The sequence below is a fragment of the Galeopterus variegatus genome, unplaced genomic scaffold, assembly GCF_000696425.1.
Source record: "Galeopterus variegatus unplaced genomic scaffold, G_variegatus-3.0.2 Scaffold103, whole genome shotgun sequence".
Lineage (NCBI taxonomy): Eukaryota > Metazoa > Chordata > Mammalia > Dermoptera > Cynocephalidae > Galeopterus > Galeopterus variegatus.
In genome coordinates, this window is record NW_007726214.1 from 204,270 (window position 1) to 225,485 (window position 21,216).

General features: G+C 43.3%; 2 protein-coding genes and 1 non-coding gene across 3 annotated transcripts in view; all 3 read right to left on the minus strand.

Annotated features, from left to right (window-relative positions):
* The window catches only part of BNIPL (BCL2/adenovirus E1B 19kD interacting protein like), a 13,635-nt gene extending 11,662 nt beyond the window's left edge, over nt 1-1,973 (minus strand). The window contains exon 1 of the mRNA XM_008584426.1: nt 1,930-1,973. Coding sequence (XP_008582648.1) covers nt 1,930-1,973 — 44 coding nt within the window. The remainder of the gene's footprint in view (nt 1-1,929) is intronic.
* Nucleotides 1,974-3,065: 1,092 nt separating this feature from the next.
* Nucleotides 3,066-20,921, minus strand: PRUNE (prune exopolyphosphatase). The gene is made up of 8 exons (XM_008584445.1): nt 20,734-20,921; nt 15,653-15,745; nt 14,391-14,593; nt 12,500-12,684; nt 11,625-11,783; nt 10,789-10,883; nt 7,469-7,627; nt 3,066-5,128 (listed from the first exon to the last, which is right to left on the minus strand). The coding sequence occupies exons 1-8, from the start codon at nt 20,770-20,772 to the stop codon at nt 4,700-4,702; spliced, it is 1,362 nt and encodes a 453-aa protein (XP_008582667.1). The 5' UTR covers nt 20,773-20,921; the 3' UTR covers nt 3,066-4,699.
* TRNAT-GGU lies at nt 18,027-18,100 on the minus strand. Its single transcript has one exon. It is a non-coding gene; the product is annotated as a tRNA-Thr (tRNA).
* Nucleotides 20,922-21,216: the final 295 nt, after the last annotated feature.

The following is a 21,216-nucleotide window of genomic DNA, read 5'->3' on the forward strand; positions in this document are numbered from 1 at the left end:
CGCCCCCAAGCGGCGCACTCTCCAGTGCGCCACCGGGCTGGCCCCTGAACTTTTTTTTTTTTTAAAAAGATGACCGGTAAGGGGATCTTAACCCTTGACTTGGTGTTGTCAGCACCACGCTCACCCAGTGAGCAAACCGGCCATCCCTATATGGGATCCGAACCCATGGCCTTGGTGTTATCAGCACCGCACTCTCCCAAGTGAGCCACAGGCTGGCCCCCTGAGCTTCTTTTAACATTGGCTTCTACTTCTACTAGCTCTGTCCTCAGGTTTGTTTCCTACCTTCCCAATCAAATTCATGTCCACTGTCCAGCTGCTCTGAGTCTGAGGGTGTCTCCAATTCGTCTACCTCCAGGTCAGAACTGCCATCAGGAGAGGAAGGTGCAGAGTGGCAGGGAGAAGCTCCATTGTCTTCAGACCCCTCAATCAGATTCAACCGCAACTCTGGGGCAGAAAGACGCTTACGCATGGGGCGCTGGCCACACAGGGCTAATGTACTGGGGGTACCTAGGGTTGGAGGAAGAGAAAAAAAGAAAAACAGAAAGATATGTATCTTTTGGGGGTGTGGAGATGGTTGGAATTCCTGTACATGGAAGTGATGATATGGGATGAACTCTGAAGAAGGGACTGATACAGGGGACATTTGGGAAAAGGGGAAGAGGGAATACAAAGGGATGGGGTGGCATAGACTTCACTGGACTAGCATCAGGAACTTGAGGCCCAGTTTCTACTTTACCTACCTGCCTGTGAATCTCTTTTAGGGTCTTCAGGATCTTCAGAAGGGCCAGCCTCCTCAGGAAGCAATCTAGATAGGAAAAGATTAAAAGGGAGCAGAGATATAGGTTAACGACATCAAGCCAGATATCAATTTATCAGTTCTCCTTCCTTACCAAGATTTTATCACCTCTGCTTTCTTCTTCCCATAAATCCTGATTTGCCATCCCTGCCCTCCATTTGTGACCATCCCTTCCTTCTCCCAGCCTCTCTCACTCTTCCTTACCTAGGGAATTCTTCATCCTGCCATTCCTCCTTCAGCTCCAGTCCCCCAACACTCAGGGTTGCTCCTAGTTCTGCTTCTTCTGCTTTTTCCCTAAGATAGAGTATCATGAAAGAAAGATTGTCATGAGACAACCTAGGCAGTATCTTAAGGGAACTGGACGGTGAAGTAGGAAACAGAATAAAGAACAGTAATTAAGGTACGGAGTAGAGGGCAGGCCTTAAAAACAATTCAGACCTCTTGTCTCCTATACAGATGTTTCTCCCACCTTCACCCCTTGCTAGAAGCAGATTACCTACTGTAGGGTTTAGGAGCAGAGGGAAGATGGAATGTAAAGCTCATCATATTTACCTCAATGGCACTTGCTCCACCTACAAAGCAGGAGTGAGAGATGTCCCCCATTACAATTGGCTGGAACCTAGACAGACCCGCCCAACTACCACTGGGTAAAATTGGGACAGATAACACCGAGTCAGGCCTGCCTTTCCTCCACCATGCTGGGGAGTGGCTACAAAAAAACATGGCATGAGTGGCGGGGTGGAGGAAGAAGATAAGGAGAAAGAGATTTGCCAGGAAGGAAAACCTGGGCCTAAACTGAGTTCTGAGTCAGCTTTCCTGATGGCCATTCTGGAGGGTGGGGGTCAGGAAAAAAACAACATGGTCAGATTTATCAAACACAAAATATAGAAACTTCTTTTATTATTTTTTTTTAACCAGAGAATTATCCTGGAATCGTCTGTTCCCCAGTTCCATACCATACTGACATTTCCTACCTAAAGCCACCCCCATTCCTCCTCAGCAAATTCACCCTTAGTCTTGTCTCCCTAAGAAACCCGAGATTTGACCTGGTAAGAAGAGCTGGATGGTGGGAAAGTTTCTCAAGACTATTTATTCACTGCATTTCCAATCAAGTGAGCCAAGATCGTACTTACCCAAGATTTAATGTCTTTTTTCCTGCCTCTTGTATAGTTCCCATCTTCACGTCTTCCTGTTACCTTCCTTAAACAGTTTAGGGAGCTGGGTGTCACAGCCCTCAACACTTCTTTACTCTTTTTTGTCTCAACTGTTGTTGCTCTTGCCTCTGAGGAGGAGAGGTGTGGAAGGGAGGCAACTTCATTTTCAAACAGGTTTTGCCACCTTCCCTCCCAAGGAGCAGGTTTGTCCAAAAGAAAAACCCTGCCTCCTGTGTGGGGGCGGGTTTTGGGGAGAAGAGTGCATTTTCTGTGGTGGCTAGTCTTGGGTGAGTCTAGGAAAGCAATTTGTTCTCCTTTCCAGACCCCATATAACCTTCTGGAAGCTGCTTTTTAAAAAAAAAAAAAAAAAAAAAAGCAAAAGCAGAAACTATTTTGGTTGTAAGACTACCTTGGGCCTAGTTTTCAAGCATAAGCAAAACTGGAACAACAGAAGTACCGCTGACTCTTGAACAACAGGGCTTTGAGCTGTGCAGGTCTACTTACATGTGGATTTTTTTCAATAAATATACATACAGCACTGTAAATATATTTTCTCTTCTTTATGATTTTCTTTATAACATTTTCTTTTCTCTAGGTTACTTTAAGAATACAGTATATAATACATATAACATACAAAATATGTGTTAACTGTTTATGTTATCAGTAAAGCTTCTGGTTAACAGTAGGCTATTAGTAGTCAAGTTTTTTTTAGGGAGTCAAAAGTTATATGCAAATTTTCATCAGGAATTTAGGGTCAGCACCCTAACCCTTGCTTTGTTCAAGGGTCAACTTGTATTTATTAGGAGAGTTCTGAGAGAAGAAACATAAAGGAAAGGCTGAGGATAAGGGGAGACAGAAGCCTACTGCTTCTTATTCCCAGAAGGAGTCAACAGAAAGAAGACATTAAGTATAGTAGGAAGAAGGAAGATGAATTTTTGTTTTGTTTTTGTGGCTGGCTGGGATGGGGATCCGAACCCTTAAACTTGGTGTTATAAGGCTATGCTCTAACTGACTGAGCTAAGTGGCCAGCCCAGCAGGAGACTCTTTAGGAGGCTGAAACAATTATGAGAGGGAAAAGTTTGATCATAGTTGTAAAAAGAGACAATAAGACCCCAAACAGGAAAAATGTATTTTAATACTTTTTAAAAAATTCAAAATAAAGTACCCAAGTTACAAAACATAAATTCCTTTGGTTCAGTGATCACACAACAATTTTTACCTTCCAAATGACTACAGACATCATACTCTCAAAATGAAGTCAGACTGTCCCCCTCATACTGGAAGATGTCATGCCAAAACTACCACAAACCCCACTGTTCAGTGAAACTGTTGGCAATGTACATGGAATAGATCTGTGGGGTAGGAAAAGGGGGATCAGGTTAGTCTGAAGAAAAAAGGGAGACTCTACACATGCAAAACAAGATGGTGGGAAGGAGCTTTTTGCTGGGTCATGTTAGTATGAATCATACCCCTGTATATGCTACATGAGTCCCTTGGTACAGTCACACATAAATACAGACAATCCAGTGACCCTGAGCATTCCCAGGGAAAACAAAAGAAAAACACAGAGAAGCAGAAGAGAGAAAGAATGGCAGCAAGAGGCAGATCACAGATCACCAGGGAACATCTGGTTCAAACCCTGTTTTACAGATGGGGAAAATGAGACCTAGAGTAGTGAAGTGTCTTGCCAAAAGACACACCGTTTATGGCAGTCAGTATTAGAACTCCATGCTTCCTTTCAAAATGAGCAAGGAGAGACAGATATGAACAAGAAATGGATAAACCCACTAAGGGAAGGGACACAGACCCAGGGCTCTCATTCCAGTTCTGCTATCTTTTGGGCAGAGTGCCTACGAGGTCTTAAGGCCTTCTTGAGTGCCTCCTGAACTCTCAAGAACAAGGGGTCTTCAGAGTCTCTTCAGGGTTCCTGTGGCTCTGGGATGGAGGGATCTAAAGAAACAAGAGAACCAGGCTACCTGATCAGGACAGAAGATAATGGCCTCCTATCTGCCTCATACAAGACCTAAAACAGTCACAATAAGCTCAGAACAGAAATTCATAGATGTCTAGGGCTGGCCCGTGGCTCACTTGGGAGAGTGTGATGCTGATAACACCAAGTTAAGGGTTAAGATCCCCTTACCGGTCATCTTTAAAAAAAAATAAAAAGAAAGAAAGAAATTCATCCTCTCTGAATCAAACACCATCACCTACCCAGGGGCAGAAAGAAGAGGCATGAAGCTGGAAACCTGTTGAAGGCTGAAAACTGAATAAGACTTTCCAAAGTATGCTCTCTTTTCTATCTAGCTTGAAGCAGGTATTCAATAAATACTTAAATGAATAAGTGAATAAATGAATACACAGAGATAATCAATGAATACATCGTTCCAAGACAGATATTGGTTCTGTTCAAGATCCTAACCAAGGGTACTTTTGGGGTCTACATTCTTTTTGTCTCAATCTGCTGGGACTGTGGGTGTATCACCCTGTACCCATGGCAAATGAAATAAAGGAAAGTCAGTGAAGATTTAAATAATAAAATGTCTGATTGGCAGAGATTGGGGGGAAAAGGTAGAAAGCCATTCTTAAAGCAGCTGCTTTCTTTCACTTCATTCTCCTCCCAGTTTTATAAGAACAGTATACCACACCCTGGAGCAATGAAGACAGAATTGCTAAATCTCCAGAACATATCAAAACATGCATTTGAGATGGGTCGAGCAACCCCGCCCTCTGTCCCCTCCCCTCCCAACAGTTACTTCTTTGACACAGATGCAGTGGTACACTGTGACAACGAGATCTGACTGCACTTCTCAAAGATGGCCTCAGCTGAGAGCTTAGGCAGCCCCTGATCCAGAGGGCACTCATCCACCAAGCTGTTCATGGGTGTGGGGGGCAGTGGAGGGTCCTCCTCATCTTGACTCAGTCGAGAAATTAGGGAGTTACTCGCCCTGTCCAAATCCTTGTCTACCTGCTCCCTGGATATACCCACTGTCTCAGGCTGCCCTGAAGGAATCTTTGTGGAGTCAAAATATGCTGACAGGGCTTCCTGGAGCAGAGGCAGAAGTTTCTTTCGAGAGACCTGGGTGTTGCCTTGAAGATAGGCTTGGAGGTTAGGGTGGGTGCTTGGGGCAGGGGTCAGCTTCAGGGATGGAGAGTGGGAGTGTTCCAGGATTCCACAGATCTAAAAAGGAGACAATAACAAGGAAGTAATATATTACTTAGTGTAGCAAAAAGCCAAGACTTCTAAGTGAAAGGTTTTCTTTATAGAGAACACTTTTTAAAATTGCCATACTGGGCTGGCCTGTGGCTCACTCGGTAGAGTGCGGTGCTGATAACACCAAGGCCACGGGTTCGGATCCCATATAGGGATGGCCGGTTCGCTCACTGGCTGAGCGTGGTGCTGACAGCACCAAGTCGAGGGTTAAGATCCCCTTACCGGTCATCTTTTAAAAAAAATAAATAAATAAAATTGCCATACTGAGTTCAGTTTTATTGCTTGCAACAAAAGCAACATCACTAATATACACAGTATTTTAGAAAGAGAAGACACATTTTAGATCTTATCTTTCATTTTATTAATAAGGAAACCAAAGCTCAGAGAGATTAAGTCTTAAGCAAAATCATGTAGACAATGGCAGAGTCTGAACCAGAATCCAGGACCCCCAGCTCCTAACCTAATGCTGTTTCCAAGTATATACCTGTGCTTGAGAACTTGATCTCTGTTTTTAGCTGGGGTGGGACTAGAATCTATCTAGAGGTCAAGGAAGGATAGAGGCAGACAGAATAAATAGAACAAAATGGGGGTGGGAGATATGCCAAGGACGGTGCCAACTTGGCTGTTTACAAATATTTAATTCTCACAATTACCTTGTAAGATCAGTACTGTTGTTATCCTCACTTACTGGTAGGTAAATTGAGGCTTAGGTATATTATATAATTTGCCTAAGGTCATGGTTTGCATGAAGCAAAACTGACACTTGAACCCAGGTATGTCATCAAAGCCAGCATTCTAAATCTATATACTATACTATCCCTAATGTAGGAGGAAGGGAGGAGATGGTAAGGCAGACTGTGAAAAAAAGGACTCCTATTTCCCAACATAGAGGCAGCCTGGGCAACGGTAGAGTCATCAGACATCTGCACAGCTTCAGAAGAGTAGCACAGAGGGGACTAGATTCAGGAAAGTGGGAGAGGCACTTCTTACGGTAAAAGCACCCTTCCTTTCATGACATGATTAGTAAGAGTCATGATTTACTGAGTGCTTACTCTGCCCAGCAATGTGCTTTAATATGATATTGTGTTTAACAATCACATTAGACTAATCAGTAAGTATGAGTGTTATGCCATTTACAGACTCAGAAGTCAATCGAGGGGCCAGCCCGTGGCTCACTCGGTAGAGTGCGGTGCTGATAACACCAAGGCCACGGGTTTGGATCCTATATAGGGATGGCTGGTTCACTCACTGGCTGAGCATGGTGCTGACAACACCAAGCCAAGGGTTAAGATCCCCTTATTGGTCATCTTAAAAAAAAAAAAAAGAAGTCAATTGATTTGTCTTAGCTCAAAGAGCAAGGAAATAGCAAACCTGGGACAGAAGAGTATGTCTACCTGACTTTGGAAACTGTAGTTCTTTCCACAGTGTCAAACTACCTTATGTTGAATGAACTCACATTTGCTTCCTGGGGGAAAAGGCAAAGGCAAAGACAGGCAGGAAAGGCAGAGGTAACTTTTATGACTGCAAAGGATTATCTGCCTGTATTGTCTTTAGCCATCCTCACATAGCCCAAGCTACCCAAAGAGTTCCTGGACGGCCTTAAGTCCACTTTTAAATTCTTCCCTGAGCTAATCAGTAATCAAGAGGAACAGAAAGGGCAGAAGGTGGGAAAGGCAGCCAAATGGAAGATCAAGAAAGAAAACAAACCTGGTCCTAGATCACTTCTCTACAGAGTTCACACTACACAGAATAATTAATCCCTACATGGTAAGTAGTAGAAAAGGTTTCTTGTGTTTTTAATTTTCAAAGCAGTAGAGTAGAAAGAAACAGATTTTCAGGAGTGAGGAATTAACAATTAAACCAAAAATGGGGGCCAGCCCGTGGCTCACTTGGGAGAGCATGGTGCTGATAACACCAAGTCAAGGGTTAGAATCCCCTTACTGGTCATCTTTTAAAAAAATAAAAATAAAAAATAAATAAATAAATAAAATAAACCAAGAACGGAACTAACTTCAGATTTACAACATTTCCTTCTAACCAGATTTAAAGTTCCTTCTGAGTAGTAATTGTGTCTCTAATTCTCTTTGGAATCCACCTATCAACAATGGTATAACTAAGGATATTCACATATATAGAAAATAGAAAAAAGGCAGGAGAAAGTCTGGAAACAGGTCAAGGGACCTGTGTGTAAATATATAAATATAAGAACCAAGGAGAAGTCTTTACAGCACAGAGCTGTAGAGCAGAGAGGTGCATACAAAGCAGTCTCTGTAAGGCCTTCAGGTTGGAGAAGGGATAGAGACTCACCATCATTCGGAGTGCCACATGGGGACAGAAAATAGCCAACTGCCGCACTGGCTCATTGTGAGTGTTGAAAAAGATAGTCATGGCGACCAGGACATCATAGCTGTGAGCATGGCAGAAGGCATGGAGATCTGCAAGGAGGTCAGATCTCTGCAGAAAGGTCTGAAAGGGAAGAAATAGAGAGGCATGAGGGCTACAACTGGACCCTTCTTGTCACCATCAACAAAAAAAATCCTTATGAAGAGGGCCGGCCTGTGGCTCACTCTGGAGAGTGTAGTGCTGATAACACCAAGCCCACGGGTTCGGATCCTATATAGGGATGGCCGGTTGGCTCACTGGCTGAGCGTGGTGCTGACAACACCAAGCTAAGGGTTGAGATCCACTTACTGGTCATCTTTAAAAAAAAAAAAAAAAATCCTTATGAGGGTTTCTTTGCATGTTAACCTGGGACTTGCACTCCATAAAAAAGGATCAAGTATTTATTCTGTGTTATCTGTGTGCTTAGCAGCAGTATGGTAGGATAAGAGAATACAGGCTTTGGATTAAGACAGAATTGGTTTGAAAATCAGCTCTATAGGGCCAGCCCGCGGCTTACTTGGGAGAGTGTGCTGTTGATGGAACCAAGGCCACAGGTTCGGATCCCTATGTAGGGATGGCCGGTTTGCTCACTTGGGAGATCGTGGTGCTGACAACACCAAGTCAAGAGTTAAGATACCCTTACTGGTCATCTTTAAAAAAAAAAAAAAAAATCCTTATGAAAAAAAAAAAGAAGAAAAGCAGTTCTATTACCTATTAGCTATACAATCAAGGAGTTTTATTAACCTCCCTATACCTAAGTTTCCCTGTTTGTAAAGGACACAACATTTACCAAACATGATTGTTTTAAGAACTAAAACATGATAGTTTATGTAATGCGCCTGGCATGTTCAAGACTCTCTTGCTCTTGCAATCAAACAAGGTCTTTGTCTTGTGGGTATTTTTATCCTCAAACAGAACAATGGGGCTTACAAAGAGCAGATGTGACAACTGCATCCTTGGCTCTTCCTTCTTTGCCAATCTACACTCTTCTCCAAAATCTCATGCACTATTTTTTCCAATGAATAATACCAACACCTATTTCAGATCAGGGCTTTCTTCTATCCTTGGCATTTCTAACGTGTCAATTTGTACTGTGATTATGGTACTTGGTAAGCCTTTTGCATTCTTATGTTTGTTTCCCAAACTATGTTTTGAACTGCAAGGGAAGAGACCATGCTATTTTACTTAATTATGTAGTATTTTTACATAGTACTCAGTAGAAAGCTGTCCAGAGTATGAGAGTATGTGTTCAGATCAAGTTATTCAATGATTTAAACCAATACAATATTGTAGAAAAACCAAACTGTTTTTCCTCTCTCTCATACCACAATCAACATAGAAACCTTCTGTGACCAAATGTGTACGGGTTTGCCCCACCCACCAAGCAAGCAATCAGTTCTGCAGTGGACACCAGCTGGGTATCCTTTAATTCAATTCTGACACTACCTACCTGGAGATAATGTCAGATCCCACAGGTTGAGAGCTTAGTCCCATAGTACTTCCCCCACTTCAGATGCCAGTTGAAAACCCCAGGTTATTTTGTCTGTGGTTCTGACCAGCTATAAATCAGGGTTCCCATGACCCCTACCTTGGGTTTGATTAATCTGCTATAGTGGCTCACAAAACTTAGGGAAACACTTATGTTTACCAGTTTATTATAAGGGACATTACAAAGGATACAGATTTAGAGATACATAGGGCAAAGCATGTGCGAAAGGGTGCAGAGCTTCCACACCCTCCCCAGGTGTGCCCTCCAGGAACCTCCATATGTTCAGCTATCTGAAAGCTCCTTGAACCCAGTCCTTTTGGGGTTTTACCAAAGCTTCTAAGTAGGCTTCACTGATTAAATCACTGGGCATGGGTGATCAACTTAACTTCCCTGGAGGTTGGAAGAAGGTAGGGCTGCAAGTCCCAATCCTCTAGTCCTGCCTTGATCTTTCCAATGACCAGTCTCATCCTGGCAGCTAGGGACTGCCAGCCACCAGCCAATTCATTAGCAAACAAAAAGACACCACTTTGGGGCCGGCCCAGTGGCGCACTGCTACAGTGCGCCGCTTGGGAGTGCGGCGGCGCTCCCGCCGAGGGTTCGGATCCCACATACAGACCGGCCGCTCACTGGCTGAGCGAGGTGCGGGCGCAACACCAAGGGTTGCGATCCCGTTGCCGGTCCCGGTCCGGTACGGGTGCAACACTGAGGGTTGCGATCCGTTGCCAGTCACGAAAAAAGACAAAAAGGAAAAAAAAAAAAAAAAAGACACCACTTTGGAGATTCTTAGAATTAGGATTTGTGTGCTAGGAAATGGGGTCAAAAACCAAATATATATTTCACAGTATCACAGATTAAAACAAAGTATTAAAACACCATTATTAAAATTATGTTCATTCATCAAAAATTCAAACAAAAAAACTCAACAAAATTTACTGAGCATCCACAATGTGCCAAGCACCGTCAAAAGTGCTGGATATATAACAGAAATAAAAGAGACAGAATCCATGCTCTGGTGGAACTGATAAAGTAGCAGAGGAATACAGCCAAATAAACAAGGAAACCATGAAACAAGATCATTTCAGTGTGTTGAGTGCTATGAAGAAAATAAAACAAGATAACTGCTTGAGATTTTTTGAACACAGGGGTATTACTTTAGTTAGGGTAGTCAGGAAAAACTTCTCAAAACAGGAGACATCTGAGCTGAGATGATAAGAATGAGTCTGAATGATAAGAAGGAGCCAACTCTGCAGAGAGAAGAGTTCAAAGACCCTGAGTTGGGAATAAACTTAATGGTCCGAGGAACAGAAAGAAAACCAGCGTGGCTGCAGTACTGAGTGCAAGAATGGGGCTGGAATGAGATGAGGCCAGAGAGAAAGCCAAAGACAAGGGCCAGATCAAGTAGAGCTGTGTAAACCATGGTAAGGCCTTTTTAGATTTTATGAGAAGTACAATGAAAAGGCAGTAAAGAGAGGGATAATCTGATATGACCTGATTTATATCTTAAAAAGATCTTTCTGGCTGCTGTGGGAAGAAAGGTTTGTAGAGGGGCAAAAGTGGAGGCAGGGAAACCAGTACCAGGCTATGACAGTGGTGCAGTGAGAGATGAGGGACTGAGGGACTGTGGTGATCACAGTGGAGGTGGAGAAAAGTAGACAGGCACAAGATAAATTTTGGAAGTGAGCCAAGAATAAGAAGCAAGGTTACATACATAACTAAAGATTTTCTCTCCCGACCCACACACACATCTTGCTCTTACCTCCAAATCCATATATATTGCACTAATTGCCACCTTGATGCCTTGTCTACAGATGGTCTTCTGGTCCTTTCTCAGCATTTGCTCAGTGGTCAGTCCTAGAAAGTGAATGCAAGACTAGGAGTCAAGCAAGGGAGCCCCAGGGCCCAAGACCAGGAGAGCAAGGACACCAAGATGAGTGAGAAAAGAGGAAAAACACAGCTTCTCTCTGGTGCAATGAAAAGGAGAGATAACTGAAAATGTATATAATCAAAAATTACTTTAAATAATTGGGTTGCAATAGTTACCTTTCATGCAAGGGACTTTGGAGAGAAGGCTTTTACTTTTTTCTCCTTTCTATATTGTTTTAATTTTCTAAAAGTACATGTGGTACTTTTCTTTTTCTTTCTTTCTTCCTTCCTTTCTATGTCAACAGATGGTAGCTGGGTAAGAGATTATGGAAGATTTTTTTTTTTTGTTCTCTTCCTCTGTCCTTTGCATATTCACACTAAATGTGCCTTCTGCCTCCTTAACCAATTATATAGATCTTACTCTGATAATTTAGTATATCCTCAGCATATTTTATTTATCTGTACTATATTCTCTGGTAAGACTGCAACCTCTGAGACTCTTAGTATATTCCTCATCATCCCAACCAAGAGCCAGGATAGAACAATCCAGTAAATGACTGGTTAGCTCAAGATCAGACTCATATGCTACCTCATTTCCCTCTAGTATAAAGCTTAAATCATTATGAGTGCTCTGAAATTATTTTGGCGGTGTTCAAGAATATAATGAACAAGGTTTGCCTACCTGTTTTCCCATGTGGCAAACAGAGAAGTCAGCTTACCACTTCATACCTGACACATCAAACTTTGCTTTTTGCAGGGAATCAAAGATTTCATTTCTCTTGGGCAGATCTGGAAAGAGGGCCTCCAGTTTCTCCACATATGTGTTGTCCTTTAGGGTTGCCTTTCCAATTTTAAGGTCCATGTTGACACAGTCCAGGATAATGGTTCCTATGGAGAAGGGAAATGGTGGAACTTGAATTCTGTGACCCTCCACTCATGACTACTAGAATACACAAATGGACACAATACAGAGGAGACTTGTATGGCAAACTCAACTGAAAACAAAATGAGAAACTGGGACCAACTGTGTCCTGAGTAAGACCTCCCAAATCCAAACTAAAATGTAGGCAGGGAAATGGGAAAGAGGTAGAAAGGAAGCCTGAGTATCTCAATCCTTGGAGATCTCGCAACCTAGTCAGAGAGAGATGACATCTCTTCAGTAGGCCAAATTCCATCAAAGAATCTTAAAGGTTGGAATAGATAGTCTAGTCCAATACTCTTTTTTTTATTTTTATTTTTTACAAATAGAGAAAATGAGAATAAGAAAGGTTAAGAGATTTGCTGAAGGTCACATAACTATATCCTGGTGGAGCAGGTATTAGAATTGTTTCCTGCTTCTTTGGCTAGTCCTCCTTCCATTATACAAAGCTTCTAAAATGAAACTTTAGTCTGTTGTACTTCCTTTCTGCTTTCGCCAACAAAGTATCCCACAGGCCTTTAAACAAATGCCTAACTGTCCCCAGAAAGAATACCATCCTCTGGCACGAGCTTGAATGGCTCTGAGAGCATATGGTTAGACTGCAAGAGTCTAGACTTTTCTACTCTCCTTCTCTGAGATGATAATAGAGGAAGTAGTCAGGTCTCAACACCAAAACCACCCTCACCATGCAGAAGGGCTGCAGTTTGCCTATCCAAGATCTCTGGTGCCCCCTGCAGGATTCTCTCAGTCACCAGGGTAGCGCAGGACCCAACCAACTCAACTGAAACATGGCAGGGAGGGCAGTGTTTCTGTTCGATGGGTCGATGGTCTAGCACCTCTGCTACTGCCTCCTCTAGGGTTGCGTCACTTCTGCGGAGGGGGGAGGGTATGGAAAAAAAGAAAGAAAGATAGACAGGAGAGCTCCAGCTGCTTCTAACCAAAATCCACCCCCACCCCCAGCCCCCATGAAGGAAAATGCAGATGTCTGAGGCAAACATTTAGGTCACTTCTACCTCTGCTTTACTCTTCTCAATTCTTTAATGTTATAACTGAACTTGTCTTTAAATAGTATACAAGTGAATTTTGTGAAACATCTGCTGCAAATATCTTATCCACATATTCGTTATTCTTTAGGGTTACCTTTCCAATTGACACCCATGATAGTCAACATCTAAATCTTTCCTGTTCCCTCAATCCACTCAATACTCAAATTCCATGTAGGTCACCAGGTCCTGAGGCTTCTATCTCAGTTCTTATCAATGACTTCTTCTCCAACCCTCTGCTACTGCCTTGTTCTAGGCCCTCAATATCTTTCATTTGAATTATTACAATAGTTTCTTAACCAATCACCTACTTCCAACCAAGGGCCCTCCTAAGCTCCCCTAACTCACCATGCTATTCACACCTGCCTGCCTTTGCTTCTATTAATTACTCCCTCTGCCTGGAATGCCTTTCCTAACCACCTTCCCTCCCCATTTACTGAGCAAACATCTAGTCCTCCTTCAAGACTGAGATCAAGGGTCAACTCTGCTAGGAAACGTTTCCTGATGCCGCCGACTCTCCTCTGGTATAATGAACCACTCCATCCTTTGTGTACCTACTGTTCCACTTACCTCTAACACCTATCGCAACGATCTATTTACCTAGTTCCCTCTTCCTGACTGAAAGCTTCTTGAGAACCAGGACTCTGCTTCACCTTCATCCTCTAAATAAAAGTTTATTAATGTGTAAATGCATAGATGGATTACTGCTCTTAGGCTACCCTCTGTCAATGTCCTGCTACAATCACAGTGTGCTCAAGGACAAAATATATACTCTAATATTAGTAGGAACCAGTCAGACTTAGGTAAGTCTCATATTTGTGTTGCTTTTTTTGGTGTCTTTTTCGAGGCCTAAATTAAGGATGAAATTATTATAGATGTGTACACTTTTTAAAAGATACTAATGAGATATTCATAGATTCAACCATAATATATTATTTTAAAATCCCAAGAGTTTATGTAGGACATACTGTTGCTAACTTTTTAAAAATTAAAAATAAGAGTTTCAACCATTTTTTCAAAGGTTTCTATTATAATAATTCTACCATAAAATCTTAAAATAATCATACCAAAAGCAGATTTAAATGATTTTTGAGTTATCCTTTAGTTTGAACTCACTATGTTTCTATTTCTTTTTATTATAGTGTATGTCTTTACACCACAGACATATAAGTGGAGAACTGACAATATCTTCTGTTGATTTGTTTTCTTTTTTTTAAAAGATGACCAGTAAGGGGATCTTAACCCTTGACTTGGTGTTGTTAGCACCACGCTCTCCCAAGTGAGCCAACCAGCTATCCCTATATAGGGATCCGAACCTGTGGCCTTGGTGTTATCAGCACCACACCAAGTGAGCCATGGGCCGGCCCTCTTCTGTTGATTTTCTATATTTGATATGATGCATCAATTACAATTAACCTATGACAGTCCTGAAAGCAAAAACACTTTCTTCCTCTCTTTGTATCTCACTCATCAGAGCCCAACATGATATATGATAATTTATCATATATATTAATTTAATTTCCTTCTACTTACTTGGGTAAGACATGATGGTCAACAAGGATGAGAGTGAGTTGGCCAGCCTGGTGCAACGCATGGAGGTCAATCTCATCCCGAAAAATCAAGATAGTCTCTGGAATGCAAACCTTCTGAAGGAAGAAGACATTGTCACCTCGTAGAGGGAGCTCAGAACGTTTTATATTTAAAACTGGCACAAAGACATCATTGGCCTCAGTTGTCTGGATAGGAAAGTGAAAAGAAGGTATCACGATGTTTTGGAATAGACTGGAAAAAATAACAAGACTACTGGGAACAAAGACATGATCTTGGGTAAGTTACCACCTTTCTCAAAACCACATTACCCAGTCTATAAAAATAAAAGGATGACTCTTGCCCTCCCTCCTTCTTAGCAATAACATGAAGGTCAACAAGATAACTCAAGGAAAAGACTTAGTTCTAGATGCGATGCTGCAGAGAAGTCCTCAAGAGCTAACCTGGGCAAGAGGAATACACACTTGATCACTGATACCCACCAGGAACTCAATTATAAACTGTTTGAATATCACTTTATGGTTTACAAATCCCTCAAAATATATTTATCATTTATTCCTCACAGCAACACTGCAAAATACTGTATTATCGGGCCGGCCCGTGGCTCACTCGGGAGAGTGCGGTGCTGATAACACCAAGGCTCCGGGTTCGGATCCCATATAGGGATGGCCGGTTCGCTCACTGGCTGAGCGTGGTGCTGACGACACCAAGTCAAGGGTAAAGATCCCCTTACCGGTCATCTTTTTAGAAAAAAAAGAAAAGAAAAGAAAAGAAAGAAGAGTGGGTTGGTGGCAAAGTGAGTGGGTTAAGGGGGGAATGGCTGCCAGAGCAAACGTGACCATAAAGTGAATGTGATTCAAGTCGACGAAGCGCATGGACAAAAATGCTTCCTGTGGCCAAATTGGGGCGATGTCTCTTTCCACTCCAGTGTAGAACAAACCTAAAAACCGTCCTTGGGACAGAAGTAAGGAAGTTCCCGGTGTTCAGCAAACCTCTTCCTCTCAAGAAATCCAAAGGGGAAGTCAACATAATTCATAAATGACCATAGGACCTGTCGTGACAAACGAAAGGCAGGGAGAATGTTAGCCTTTAAAAGTATTATCATTTCAGATTTTACACACAGTAATGTGAGACTCAGCAAAGTTAAAGGATTTAACTTATTCAAAGCTAAATGCTAGCAAGTGGCAGAACTGGATCTTGAATACAAATCTTTTCATTCTATAGGACTCCTGTTTCTAGGTACTCACCTTTGCCAGGTAAAAAGCCAAGGCAAGAGCAGACACCATGGAGTCCAAGTCACAGGCTTCATTTCCCAGCACAACATGCAGAGGTCGGGACTCCTGGAGAGATGTGAGAATGAGAAACTAACACAAGCATCTCTACCCATTTCCATTTACTTTATACTCATGTAGGGCATCACACACATCCACTCATTCTTCACAGAGAAGGTAGGTCAGATAAACTTAGGGGTCCTCATTTCATGAATGAGGATATTAGCAGACACATCATAAGTATTTTAGCTAAGCTTTAAGCATTCCACACACATCTAGTTAATGGCAAAGTGCTCTTTTCTCTCTATTAAACTGTCTCCTTGAATGTTAATTTACAGAAGAGCAGTAAATAATACTCTGGTGTGTTTTTTGGTTTTTTGGCAGCTGGCAAGTAGAGATTCAAACCCTTGACCTTGGTGTTATCAACACAGAGCTCTAACCAACTGAGCTAACTGGCCAGCCAATCCCCTGATTTCTTATGCTTCTTTGGGCACTCAAGTAGTCAAAAGTAGAGCATTTGGGGTAGCTGGTATATCAAGCCATGCTCTTGGGCGTATCAACCCTGGTTGTTTTTTTCTCCCCATTTGCAAAATAGGGAAAAGAATCCTTATGCTCCATTATCCAGGTGTCCAGGAAAACTCTCCTACCCTGAGAAGCCCCCATGATAACCATGTATAACCAACACCTCTCACAACCCAAGAAACAGACACTTTCCCCAGCAGGTTCAGTTTAAAGCTAGAACAGAGGGCTGGCCCGTGGCTCACTTGGGAGTGTGGTGCTGATAACACCAAGGCCACAGGTTCGGATCCCTATATAGGGATGGCTGGTTAGCTCACTTGGGAGAGCGTCAAGAGTTAAGATCCCTTTACCAGTCATCTTTTAAAAAATAAATAAATAAATAAACTAGAACAGTTTCTACTGCTGGAACTTTTATTTATTTATTTATTTAAAAAGATGACTGGTAAGGGGATCTCAACCCTTGGCTTGGTGTTGTCAGCACCACGCTCAGCCAGTGAGCAAACCGGCCATCCCTATATAGGATCCGAACCCGTGGCCTTGGTGTTATCAGCACCACACTCTACCGAGTGAGCCACGGGCCGGCCCTGGAACTTTTATTTTTAAAGCTTTGGAAAGTCCGACTGCTGATAAGAACTCTGAGGAGAGAGAGGTATCTGCTATTATTAACCTTCATCCCTTGCATCTCTCTAGCTATCACAGTTCTAAATATAATACATTAAACTACAGTGCCCACAACAACAGAGACAGGGTTTTTGTTTTGTTTTTAAATATTTATTGAGTGTGCCAGGCATTATTCTAATATTTTTACATGCATTAATAATCTTCAAAAAAATGCGGCAAGTACTTTAAGAATTACTATTTCACTCCAGGTATGAGCATTCTGCTGGTGGAATGAGACCATTAAGCCTATGGTTCAGCTTAGGGCACAATAATCCTCTCTTACCAGAGGATTATTTTTGAACTCTATCTCAGCCTGCTTCTGAGAGAGGATGGGATGAGAGAGACAAAGTGAGACACACTAATTAGAGCAGGGTTTCCCAAAATTTCAGCATTACTGGTATTTTAGAATGGATAATTCCCTGTTGTAGGGGCTCTCCTGTGCACTGCAGGATACTTGCCAGCATTCTTGGCCTCTGCCCACTAGATGTCCATTGCACTCCCAGTCATGACCATCAAAAATGTCTCCAGACTTGCCAAATGTTCCCTGAAGAGCAAAATCTCCCCCAGTTGAGAACTACTATGTTAACAAGAAGGTGAAAGTCCATACACTCTGGCTTCTTCAGTCAGGGAAGATTTGCCAGATACAAGAGTTTAGGGCTGGCCGGTTAGCTCAGTTGGTTAGAGTGCAACCTTGTAACACCAAGGTCAAGGATTCGGATCCCTGTACTGATCAGCTGCCAAAAAAAAAAAAGTTTAGCAAAGTGGGTAGGGGATTAGAGGAGTAAAACATAGCAAGGAACACTTATCAAGTTGTATGACTTTAAGAAAAAAGAGGGCCGGCCCGTGGCTCACTCGGTAGAGTGCGGTGCTAATAACACCAAGGCCGTGGGTTCGGATCCCATATAGGGATGGCCAGTTAGCTCACTGGGTGAGCGTGGTGCTGACAACACCAAGTCAAGGGTTAAGATCCCCTTACCGGTCATCTTTTAAAAAAAAAAGAAAAAAGAGAATCTAGGGAAACCTAGAATCATCTTCCATGTATCTTATCCTCCCTTGCCCCACCGGAAAACCTCAGCTCAAAAGGGGCAAGATAGGAGACTTCTGGTAGTATAAATTGCCCTATCTAGTTACTAGATAGGTTGGGGTTTTTTGGGGGGTTTTTTTTGGCAGCTGGCCAGTACAGGGCTTGAACCCTGGACCTTGGTGTTACCAGCACCATGCTCTAACCAACTAAGCTATCTGGCCAGGCCTGTTTTTGTTTTTTAACCACATTCTTCCCTATCTCCTACTCCCACCCTAGAGAGAAGTAGAGAAGGCAGAGATTATCTGTCAGGGTTCTATGCAAAGGGCCCCTGGGGGAAGTTTACCGTTAGGTTCACCCTATGCCCATTTCTCTATGCCTACTTCGAGAATGCGGAAGCCAAGGCCCATTCATACTGAACAGCACTGGGGAGGGAGGGGTTCTTTTTCAACACTAAATTCTTCTCCAAAGCAATAAGAAAATTCTGCACCCAAGACCCCAGTCCTATAGTAACTCCTCTGGCTAGCAATTCTTCCTCCTGATAACAGAAAAGGCCCCTCTGTTTCCTGGATACCAAGAACTGCCCACATGGCTGTGGACCAAAGTGACAGCAAAGCATTTGAGATAAGTGGCTGCAAAGGTAACTTGTGCATTGAAGCACTAAAGAGGGCACTGTGTTCTCTAGAGAGGGAGCTATATAAATATGAGAAGCCATATGCTCTGACTCTGGAGAAAAAAGGTAAGAGGAATAGAAAAAGCAGAGCAAGGGGAGCAACCTATTGCTGGGTACAAAGAAGCCCTCAGAGAACCTTTCCAAAAGTCATTTACATTAGTGCGGCTTCATTGCAAGTGGCAGCTGAGTCAGGATCAGTCAGATCCCCAGAATGAAGAGAAGGCTAAGCAGAAAACAGAAAGTAGGGACCAAGTACTACTACTTCATGGCTCTGAGGTAAGAAGAAATGATCTGCAGAGGAAGGCAAACAACTAACCTCTTGCGCTCAGCCAAGCCCAAACAGCAACCAGAAGAATGAGTACAAAAGGAATACTTTGGGACTTGTCACAAATGTTGGAACTGGGTGACCAAAGGAGATGGTAGCATTCCTTTCCCCTGTCAGCACCCACCATCACCCCAGCATGACTGGACTATTTATTCACCACCCGCAGACCATGATGTGCACATTCCCAGCTCTGCACTTTGCACCATTTTCTTCTCTGAGAGCAGCATAACAGCTACTTGAAAATATCATAGATTTGTGGTTGAATCCCAGCTCTGCTTCTTATTTGTGGGACTTCGGCCTCCCTAAGCCTCATTTTCCTTATATAAAAATGGGTATAATAACATAACCAATTTCATGAAGTTGTTCTGATTAAATGATAGTACGTAAGTGCCTACTCTGTAAATGGCAAAGATGAAATCCCTTCCATCTTCTTCTTTCTCTACCCACCCCCGCAGCCATTCAAGTCCTCCCTAAATCCCCCTTTCTCTGTGAAGCCTTCCAGATCACCCAAGCCAGGGCAATCCTCTTCCTCTAAAACTCCAGCTTCCAGCACTTGTGGCTCTTGGATGGAAATGAACTTCTATTTTGAGGAGCTCACTGTCTCTTCATGGCCTTAACATAGTTTATGAGTTGGGTGATTTATAGACTTTGTTATTCTAACTGGGACACTTTTGAGAATGAAAAAGGACACTGTTAATGATTATGCTGGAGAAAAACTAAGCCCGTCCTGGGCAAACCAAGTGTATGGCTGCGTAACTTATAAGGCACCATTCTCCTCTTCACTTTGGAAATACATGTGTAACTCTTAACCCCCACCCCATCTGCCACCAGCTGAATGCACAAGCCAAACAGCTTCAGTTTCTGACCACCAGAGGAAGAGTTCAGGGAAAACGAGAATTTGTAGAGTTTTAAGAAATTTAAAAAGGAAGGTACAGTCAGCCATCTCTCTAGGTTTCTTCAGGGGCAGCGTGTGTAACTCAAAGCAGAGGGGGCAGATGACCTTCTAGCCTCTCTCTGACTAGCTTTGCTGGTAACTAGGGATAACAGCCTAATAATGCTGCATGACCAGTCTGCAGCTGTGTGAGTCCAGCAGGCTCAGAGAGAACCAAAAATAAATCACAAATCTGTCAGGAGTCATGCTTATAGTTTTGATTCCAAACACATTTTGTGCTATCCCTTTTGTGCGGGGAGTTTTATGTAATTTGTGTGTGTTAAGGCCAAGGGAGAAACCTGGAGGCAAAGGAATGCAGTTTGTGGGTCAACAGACATGCCCAATGTATTCCGTATGTTTGGCTTAAAAACACTGATTCAAGGTAAAACACCACGACCGCCTATAATCTGGAAATGAGTTCAGCCTGTCAAAGAGAAACCGCCGTCCAGAGGAAATACAGCGGTGGGCACAGGTTCCCTCCACACCCCAGAGGTTCACCTGCAGGCCAGAAGGCCAAGAGAGGCTTTGGGAGGGGAGAACTGAAACAGGGGCGGGGAGAAAGGAATAAACACACCTCGCGGGACACACTGGCGGCGGCAGAGGTCTGGCCCTTTTGACGGAACTGACCCCCCAGGTGATAGCAAGCAAGGCTCAAATACAGGACCCAGGCCCAAGATTCCTCCCCGCTCTCCGCCAGATAGATCCCAAAGGCGGGGAGCCCAAAACGGGGAGATTGAGCACATTCTCGCGCTCGTAAGCTAGGTTCTCGGTCCTCATACCCCAAACCTGATCAGACCACAAGCCCCCTCCCCACAACTCGGTGTTCGCTCCACACGGACCGTTGTGGCTCTCCAGATCCCACACCACATTTTAGTCCTCCCTGGACCCCATGCTCCATTCTTTACAGTCACCAACAGAGATTCGTTACCTGCAGAGCAGCTCGACAACCCTGCAGGTACTCCTCCATGGCGAAGCCCAAGATATACCGTCGAACCTCGTCTAGGACAGGTTATGCTGCTCATGCACCCTGCCCAAGACTCAGGAGCTAGAGGCAAGAGTCAGGAGGCGGGACTCGAACCCGCCACAAGGCAAATCGGCCTCCGACCCCGGGAGGAAATGCGTAATCGGGCGCTCCTGGAGTCCGACGTCGCCCCGCCCCCAGAGGCGGAGGCGGAGTTCTGCGCCCGGAGACTCACGGGATGTCTTCCGGAGGCGCACTGGAGGGCGTGGCGCAGGGCGTCTTGGGAAACGTAGTCCAGAAGCTCCGAGATGTCCATAATTGAGGGAAGGAGGATTTTCTGAGGGATCACTCATTTGATAACACAAATGTGTATGTGTTACAGAAACCCATTTGTGGCATCTGAACTTTCCCTCTCAGATCAGGCTAAGTATAGCATCTTAACATATACTA